This window comes from Podarcis liolepis (genome assembly GCF_965112155.1).
Source record: "Podarcis liolepis genome assembly, chromosome: 2".
Taxonomy (NCBI): Eukaryota; Metazoa; Chordata; class Lepidosauria; order Squamata; family Lacertidae; genus Podarcis; species Podarcis liolepis.
Window position 1 is genome coordinate 30177317 of NC_139555.1, and position 9211 is coordinate 30186527.

At 46.8% G+C, this 9211-nt stretch overlaps 1 protein-coding gene across 16 annotated transcripts in view; it reads left to right on the plus strand.

Moving 5' to 3' along the window:
* TBC1D16 (TBC1 domain family member 16) overlaps window positions 1-5448 on the plus strand; it is a 56876-nt gene extending 51428 nt beyond the window's left edge. For 15 of the 16 annotated variants that reach the window (XM_083489980.1, XM_083489976.1, XM_083489973.1 and 12 more), the window contains 4 exons: window positions 285-471; window positions 1993-2172; window positions 3954-4100; window positions 4355-5448. In XM_083489980.1, coding sequence (XP_083346106.1) covers window positions 285-471; window positions 1993-2172; window positions 3954-4100; window positions 4355-4600 — 760 coding nt within the window. In that variant the 3' untranslated portion in view covers window positions 4601-5448. The remainder of the gene's footprint in view (window positions 1-284; window positions 472-1992; window positions 2173-3953; window positions 4101-4354) is intronic. The other variant, XR_014522594.1, reaches the window with a different exon arrangement.
* Window positions 5449-9211: the final 3763 nt, after the last annotated feature.

A 9211-nucleotide genomic window follows, 5' to 3' on the forward strand; every position in this document is an offset into this window, starting at 1 on the left:
GTATGGAGTTAGCCAACCCCTAAGCCATCTGAAGGCAGCCCTGTATAGGGATTTTTAAAAAAATGTTTAATGTTTTATCATATTTTTTATACATGTTGGAAGCCGCCCAGAGTGGCCGGGGCAACCCAGTCAGATGGGCGGGGTATAAGTAGTAAAATTATTATTATGGAATAAGAGGTCCCTAATTCCATTGGAGAAATGTTGGAGGGTACATGCTCAGGCCTCTGTGGGTTGCTCCACCATCCCAGCCTCACCGTCTGGTCATTTGACCATCCTCTTCCTAGGCGGATCTTGCTGAACTATGCAGTGTACAACCCTGCCATTGGCTACTCCCAGGGGATGTCTGACCTTGTTGCCCCACTTCTCGCGGAGGTCCTGGATGAATCGGATACATTCTGGTGCTTTGTGGGTTTGATGCAGAACACGATCTTCATCAGTTCCCCTCGTGATGAGGATATGGAGAAACAACTGGTGAGAATTTGACCTTGGAGCACTCTTCTCCCTCTGCCCACCTTATTTATCTCTTTTCTTCCTCCTCCGCACTCCATTTGCCCTTTAAATCCTAAATGAATCGGAAATGTGAAATCTGCATCCATGATGGATGAACTTACCTGAGGAAGTTGTAGTAGCTGCAAGGAGGAGGAGGTGCTGTATCCAACATGTAGGATATACTGGTGACACATTGCTCCAAATGGCTGCTCCCTACAGCTTCGTGTAAATGTGAAATGACACTGGGAAGAGGATATTACCCTTCAGAACCCCATAGCACAAGTGGCAGTGGGGTGAGGAATAGTTGCCATGGAGGCCCTGAACTCATGAGCTGGCAACCCAAGGCAACCTCAGCATGGATGTTGGTCACCTAAAACCACCGTTCTGGGTTCCTCCAACATCATACCCAAGATAAGCTTGGTCAAGGAGGCTGTTGGGGCATCAGGGTGGGAACTACACCAACAGCATTTGCAAGCTGTCTCCCAATACCAGGTGCAACCTTCCAGTCCCACTCGAAGGGATAGCGAGAAGTTAACTCCTTGTGGACTGCAGCAATATCCCCATCCCACCAGTCCCTTATCCCCATCCCACCAGTCCCTTATCCCCATCCCACCAGTCTGAGGTGATGTCACACTGAGTACTTGGACAGGTAGACCTGAGTCAGATCTAACCATCCCAGCAACTTCCACTCAGGCCTTCCACTCAGGTGATAGGCACCAGGTCAGCCCCACTCATCCACGATCAAATCGTGGACGAACATGGTTTTTCTACAGACCGACCTGATAGTCAGCAGCAAAACCACCAGACTATTGAGGCCGTAAGTAGTGCACCCACTAGCACCAGGGATAAAAAGGTAAAGGGACCCCTGACCATTAGGTCCAGTCGTGACTGACTCTGGGGTTGCGGCGCTCATCTTGCTTTATTGGCCGAGGGAGCTGGCATACAGCTTCTGTGTCACGTGGCCAGCATGACTAAGCCGCTTCTGGCAAACCAGAGCAGCACACAGAAAACCATTTACCTTCCCGCCAGAGCGGTACCTATTTATCTACTTGCACTTTGATGTGCTTTCGAACTGCTAGGTGGGCAGGAGCAGGGACCAAGCAGGGAGCTCACCCCATTGCAGGGATTCGAACCGCCGACCTTCTGATCGGCAAGTCCTAGGCTCTGTGGTTTAACCCACAGTGCCACCCGCGTCCCTGAAACACCAGGGATACACTGCTCCTAATAGGACTGCTTGCATTAGTGAATGAATTAGTTTTATTCTGTGAACTGCCCTGAGACCCCCAGGTATAGGGTGGTATATAAATTCTAATAATAATAATAATAATAATAATAATAATAATAATAATAATAATAATAATAGAAGCAGCTCTTAAGAGGTGTGCCCGCTCCTGCTGAGCTTGAGGGGTTTGGGGGCAGGAATGCCCAGTGGTCTAGAGGGGAGTAGCGGGGTTTTCTTCCCCTTCTCTGGAGCTGAACAGAGCTCCCCTTCCACTTTGCCAGATGTACCTGCGAGAGCTGCTGCGGCTGATGCATGTGCGCTTCTACCACCACCTGGTCTCCCTTGGGGAGGATGGCCTTCAGATGCTCTTCTGCCACCGCTGGATCCTCCTCTGCTTTAAGCGTGAGTTTCCCGATGCTGAGGCTCTGCGTATATGGGAAGCCTGCTGGGCTCACTACCAGGTAAGGTTTAAAAGGGGGCTGGAGGAGCGGGGCAGTTAGAAGGGTCCTTTTTGTCGGTGGGGCTCCTGCACTGCTCCTTGGAGGATGCTGAATGGGGGGATGTTGCCGGTTGCAGCTGCTGTCCTTCCAGGCCTCTCTCCCCTCCCCCAGCCATGACTGTGACGAGCTCTGTGTGTGTGTGTGTGTGTGTGTGTGTGTGTCCCTCCCCCTCCACACTGCTTGCCTTCTCTCCCACTGTTTGCCTCTGACATTACACAAATCGATGCAAATTTCACCCTGACGGTTCATTACTGAGCTCCTGGGCTGTTCTTGCTGCTGTCGCAACCCATCAGCCAAAGCGGCCCTCAGCCTGCCTTGTGCAGTGGGGTTTCTGCAACCCTGGCTTTCTCTCCCAGCTGCAGATGTTGCTGTGTGAAGGGCAGGCGCGCGCACATACACACAGAGGCAAGCTAATTTTCAACTTCCTTGTGAGGTTAGCCCCAGGACTGAGCAGCGTATGGTTTCTGTCTGACCTGGTCTCGTCTGCAGGAAAGGAGGTTGCCACCAAACTGTGTTCGCCGTATGCTGCTTGCTCGCATTACTCTCTGCCAAATAGTTGCTCTCTGGTGGTGGTCTGGGAAGGGGGAGGGGAGATTGCTTTGAATCCTCGTGGCAGCGATTTCACCGCCCTTTGCCAGGTGGTTTAGACTCCTGTGCTCCTAAAACTCATTGTATTAAGCAAGTAGAACAGGGGCAGCCAACGGGGTGCCCTCCAGAAGTTGCTGGACTCCCAGCCCTCAATAATCTCTAGCCAGCATATGGCCAGTAGTCGGGGATGATGGGAATGCAAGTCCGGCAAGATCTGGAGAGCACAACTTTGCCTATCCCTGCAGCAGATCTTAATTCTGTGTGCAGAATTATTCAGAATGGAGTGTTTTGTAAATTAAGTGTTAACGCAGCATATCCAGTACCTAATTTGTTGGTTGCTCACTTGAAAACATTTTACTAGAAATAATATTCCCTCTCATGCCTTTACTTCTTCAAAGTGAAAACAGATATAACTGGGTCAAAAAACTTACAGACTTGCTAGATTTCATATACTTCAACACTGTAGGCTTTTGTCTTGTAAGCATACACCAGTTCTCTCAGAATGCACCCAGATTTCATGCATGTAACTGGGCAGACTGCCAGGATTTGCAGTCTGTCTTACTGGTTTTGACTTCCTCTTTCTCTGTGGCCCTGATTCAAGAGATTTCTGCATTGCTTTTGAAAGTGTATAGTTCTCTAGATTTATTGTAATGCGTTGCCATCCTGTGCTTCTTTTAATAAGATTAGGGTGGCATACATGATTTCTCCACCTCCTACTTTATCCTCACAACAACCTTGTAAGGTGGAGCATGTGACTGACTGCCCCTAGGCCACCTAGTGGGGATTTCAACTTGACTCTCTTCAATCACACAACAAAGCTCTAACCTCTACACAACAGTACCACAGCATTGTGCAAAGTACAGTGCTGCCTTTGTCTTTAAACTTCTGCCTAACAGTGGTTGGGAGAGGGTGAATAGCTTTTCCTTCTCACCTTGCCACATCATTTATAATTCCCATTACCTTTCGCATGCTCCTACATTGAAGGGGTTGGACTAGATCCCTCAGGATCTCTTCCATTTCTACAATTCTACGATTCTTCCATTCACTGGCTTTTTTTCCAAGCCAAAAAGCTACTAAATGTGATCTTGTTGCCACAATCGGTGCATCTTTCTAGCCCTCCCTCCCTTGATCATTTTCTTCTCTTGCTGCTGCAGACAGACTATTTCCACCTCTTCATCTGTGTGGCTATTGTGGTGATCTATGGAGATGATGTCATCGAACAGCAATTGGCCACTGACCAGATGCTTCTGCACTTTGGGAACCTGGCCATGCACATGAATGGGGAGCTCATACTCAGGAAGGTAAATTAAACATTGCAGGTGTTAAACAAACAGACAGACAGACAAAAAACCCTTTGCAGTTCTGTCTGCTCCAAAACAGCATATGGAAGGCTGGGCAGTGTTCTCCTTTTGTGAGTGGTGTCAAGTCTCCGTTACGATTTGGGTGTGAGATGGGCAATTTAGATGAACTCAGCAGTTTCTCGTATCTGCTATTTGTGCCATGTGCTGTTTTGTGGGCTTGTGTATTCACATCTCCTTTGCCATCCTATTTCCAGGCTAGAAGTTTGCTTTATCAGTTCCGCCTGCTGCCTCGGATCCCTTGCGGTCTGCATGACCTGTGCAAACTCTGCGGGACAGGAATGTGGGACAGTGGCTACATCCCCACTGTGGAGTGTACGGGGAACCACCCGGACTCGGATAGCTGCCCTTATGGAGGCATGGTGGATGAACCTTCTCCCAAGCCAGGGAACGAAAGCAGGAGGGGACTGAAAACACGGGAGGTCTTCGCTTTCCGGAAATGACGTCTTCCTGGGGCTTGGGTGCCCAAAGACTGGAAGAGAAATGGAAGCGAAACAACTTGGTGCAGTTGAGACGCACTCTCAGCAGACATCAACAGGAGACAAGAGGAGGCAGATGTTTCTCCTCAATGTCCCAAAGGAGATGGATGAGTGGATGGGAGAAGGAAGGAGATGGCACCAAGTGGAAGAGTCTCCCTTGTGGTCAAAGCAGAATCTTGATGTGTGTCCTATATACTTGGAAGGGCGTTGCTCTGACTGTCCCGACTTTTGTTGTTGTTGTTGTTGCTTTACGGTTTGGAACATTTTGAGGGGAGTGCACAAGGCTGAGCCTGGTGAATCAAGAGTTCCAAGGGGCAAAAGGATCCCCCCTCCTGACACACACACACACACACACACACACACACACACACACAGACACACACACTGCTGCCATAGGGGAATGTAGATGGCTTAAGACAATGAGTCCACAACCAGCAACGCAGTAGATGGAGGGGCAATGCTACTCCAGCCCCTCCATCCCGAACACACCCACGCACCTGTGCACGCCCGTGTTGCTTTAACCAAAACACCATGGCTCTCTGGCCTCTGCATAAAGCCACGGTGATCACTTGGAATATAGTCTGCCAAAAACGAAAACAATAAAATTGCAAGCTTTTGGGCTTCCCCAGGGAAATAATCACAGTAGGTGTGTATGTCTCCAAAGCTTGATCACCATATTTTACAAAGCGCTTTATTTTTATTCTTTTCATATATACATAACTTGTTTGCTGTAGGTCAAAAATCAAATTTTTGCAGTTACGGAAGTTGCAATCCTCAAGTTCACTGTGAGTATAATAAATTATGCAAAATCACACGCCGTGAAAACACTTGATTGTTTTTGGCCCGAACGGTCTGATTTGGAGATACAGGTAGAGCCCCTGTAACGTTTTGTCACTGACTCTTCATTGGGCCCTTGCACATGGCTACTCTCAGTGAGACAGATCTGGAGAGGGGAATAGACTCTGCCACCCTCCTGTCTCTCACATCCATGCCCGTCCTGTTTTCCAGCATTCACTGTGTTTGATCTTCCTGGAAAAACTACCCAAAATCAGTGCTGCAAGAGCCAGGACCACTTGGAACAGTGAGCTGAATGCATGTCCTGCAGTTGTAAGGTTAGAATGGATTTCTCAGTACTCTGAATCCTGTCTCCCTTGCAGCTTTGATCCAGCTCTGAGCTGCATTGAGAAAGTGCCACGACATACTGCAGGTCCTCCTGCTTTTTCCCTGCAGCCATTGTGAGCGTGGCAGGTTGTAGCCTTCTGGTTGCAGAGCAAGGGCAACTGCTTGGTTTCCGGTGTGCTTTGCTTAATTTTAAACTGACTTACATTTTAGAATGCCACTGGAGAGACTCTGCATTTTAGGATCTGTTACAAGTACTAGTTTCATTGAGTTAGCATCCAAAGTCTCTCCCTCTCTCCCTCTCTCTCTCTTACATCTGTTCCAACGTGGCAGATATTTTCAGAAAGGATAAATAACAACTTGACTGAGATTAGTGGTTGCAGTCTGTTAACATCCTTGCACAGGCTTCTCTTCACAACATTTGACCCACCTAGCCAAATGCAGCCCATAATAGCACTATACAGAGGACCTGCCAAGTGCTGGCCCCTGCCTGCCTGCCTGCCCGCCTGCCGCTGCCAAACTAATAGACATATGCTCCTCCTTAAAGACCTCCAGTGATGGAAGTTCCCCCGCACCTGTAAGCAACCTGTTTCAGGGTTCTACCACTCACTACACTCTGGCGTCAATCCTAAGTCCTTCTGGCTTCAGCTTCCGCCCATTGCTTTTGCCCATGGCAGACAACCCACGACCTCCTCCAGGCACCCCTTTATGCACCTGAAACCTATTAGTCTTACTTTTCTCAAGTAGTCTCTCTCCCAAGCAAACTCCCCACTTCTTAGCCAGGTTGCTAATTGTTTTTGGTTGCTCTTTGGATTACACTTGCAGATATATGTAGAAAACCAGACCTGGTGGGTAATTAGCACTTCAGACTTACCTGCCACAAGGGAAAAGTCTTAGCAGGAAAGAGCCAATTTAATTTTAGTTCAGCTTGGCTTTGCTAGAGGTGAGATGGCTGTGAGAGATAAATTTCTGCAGAAGCGTTGTGTTCATTCACATTGGATTGGGGGGTGTATATATCCATTTAGGCTTGGCTTCCTTCAGAGGTCATAGGAATACAGCACCACCTGCTGTTTATAATCTCAATTGCCGTGTGCTGTTCCAAGTCTGAACTCAATTCTCCCACCTGGCCACTGGTGCCGAGACTGTGGATTCAGGACATTTTTCAAGTGGGTGGTTGTTGCCAGTGCTACAGATTTAAACAGAGTGAATGCTTTGCAGCTCAGCATGTCAAAGTGGGGGAAATCTCATGTTTGGTCCACAAACACAGAACTGTTGATCTAGACATTGTTATAGAGGATGCTGCCAAAACACCACCACCAAAACCATTGAAATAAAATTAAATTTTTAATCAGGAATTGTTCTCAACTAAAGCTGTTGGACAAATACAAAGAGATTTGGGGTGGTGCTGAGTGGGGGTTACAGTTCTTCGCCTTCTAGCCCATGGGTAGGCAAACTAAGGCCCGGGGGCTGGATTCAGCTCAGTCACCTTCTAAATCCGGCCCTCAGACGTTCCGGGAAACAGCGTGTGTTTACATGAGTAGGATGTGTCCTTTTATTTAAAATGCATCTCTGGGTTATTTGTGGGGCATAAGAATTCGTCCCACCCCCCAAAAAAAATATAGTCCGGCCTCCCACAAGGTCTGAGGGACAGTGCCCTCCTACTGAAAAAGTTTGCTGACCCCTGTTATAGCATTTCTAAATGTTGTTTAGATATGGGAGTCGTGTGACTTTTGTGTTTCAGACATTGTGTGGTGGAATATTCCGGAGCTTTTGTTTTCTAGCACGACCTCTATTCACATAGGCACATCTCTCAGCCCTTTGTGGCATGTGTGCATTTGTGTGTGTGTCATGCAACTCAACTGATAATGCCCAGTCCAGTTTTCTTTTTTTTCTTTTTGGAGGACTGGACTGAGAGGCAGAAAATGCCAAAGAGTGAACCTAAATAAAAGGGAGGGGGCATCAAAATAAGCTGCAGTTTACTCACACACACGCCCCTTCCCAAAATATGTTGGATAATGTTTTTTGGGGGGTGTTTCTTGCTTAAAACAACAGAAGATTGCTTATTGAAGCCATGGAGTTTGCCTGTACAGTCGTACCGTGGAAGTCAAACAGAAGCTCTTGCAGCCAGTCAGAAGCTGCGGAAGCCCCGTCTGATTTCGGGTTCCAAAAGAATGTTTGCAAACTAGAACAATCACTTCCGGGTTTGCGGCGTTTGGGAGCCAAAATATCCGAGTTCCAGGGCGTTCGGGATCCAAGGTACGACTGTATGCCCTTATGAAGTCATAACTTATGTCTCAAAGCAAACCGTCTCCACCATGAGAGCTCTAAAAATGTGAGTTTTTCAGGCTCCTGTGAGGAAAAGTGAAATAATGTTGTGACTTTTCTTTTCTTTTTAATGTTTTTATTCTATTTTAAATCTCAATAATGTGGCAACAATAAACACACGGTAATATACAAATAATTATAGGTGACAGTCTTTCACTAATACATATAAGCAAAACACATAGAAAGTAAAAAAAAAAAAAAGTGTTTGCATTACTATTTATACATTATCTTAGGCTGTACCAGGTTCTGGAAAGAAATAGGACACCCTTTCCTTTGTTTGATCACTGATAATCATAGCACTCTTGTTTTCTCTTTCTTGCTCTCTTGCACGCACCTCCACCCACCCACCCACCCCTTTTACCTCTACCTCTTAGAGGTCCACTTTGTTCAGTACTGGAGGAAATGTCTTCTGCCATTCTGGTCGTGTCGGTGTATCACAAGTCTTTCCTACTTTACTTCTAATACACACTTCAGCCTAAATGGCTCATAAGCTTGACATGTGAGTTTCCATGATCAGTTTGTTTGACCAAAGAAACATATGCGCACGCGCGCACACACACAAGGTTATTGGACTACATCTTTCATCATCTGACGATGGCCTGTGCATTCCAAGATCAGGATATATTCACCACAGTAGTCCATGCATTAGTAACTTCAAGACTGGATCAGTTCTACCCTGTACATGTAGGGCTCTGTTTGCACTTGATCTGTAAATTACAGTTAGTGATGAATGTTGCAGTATGGTTGCTGAAAGGAGTGAGACTCTCGCAGTGTATTACACCCCTGCTCAGAGATCTGCATTGACTGACAATTTGTTACCAGGCCAAATTCAAGGTGTTAGTATATAAAGCCCTCAGCCCTTAGGACCAGTTTACTTGAAGGATCAGATTACTCCGCCTGGGCCCATTTGATTGCTTTGATCTCCGAAACCGACACTTTTACGAGTTCCATATAATGTATGTTCTGTGTGGCAACACCTACTTTTTGGAAGTCCCTGCCCATTGGTATTAGGCAAGCACCTTCACTGAATTGTTTTCAGCACCTGCTAAAGCCTTTTCGCAATGTTAACATGTAATTTTATTATGTGTGGTTGTTTTTAGAATTACTGGTTTTATTAACATTCTGATTTTT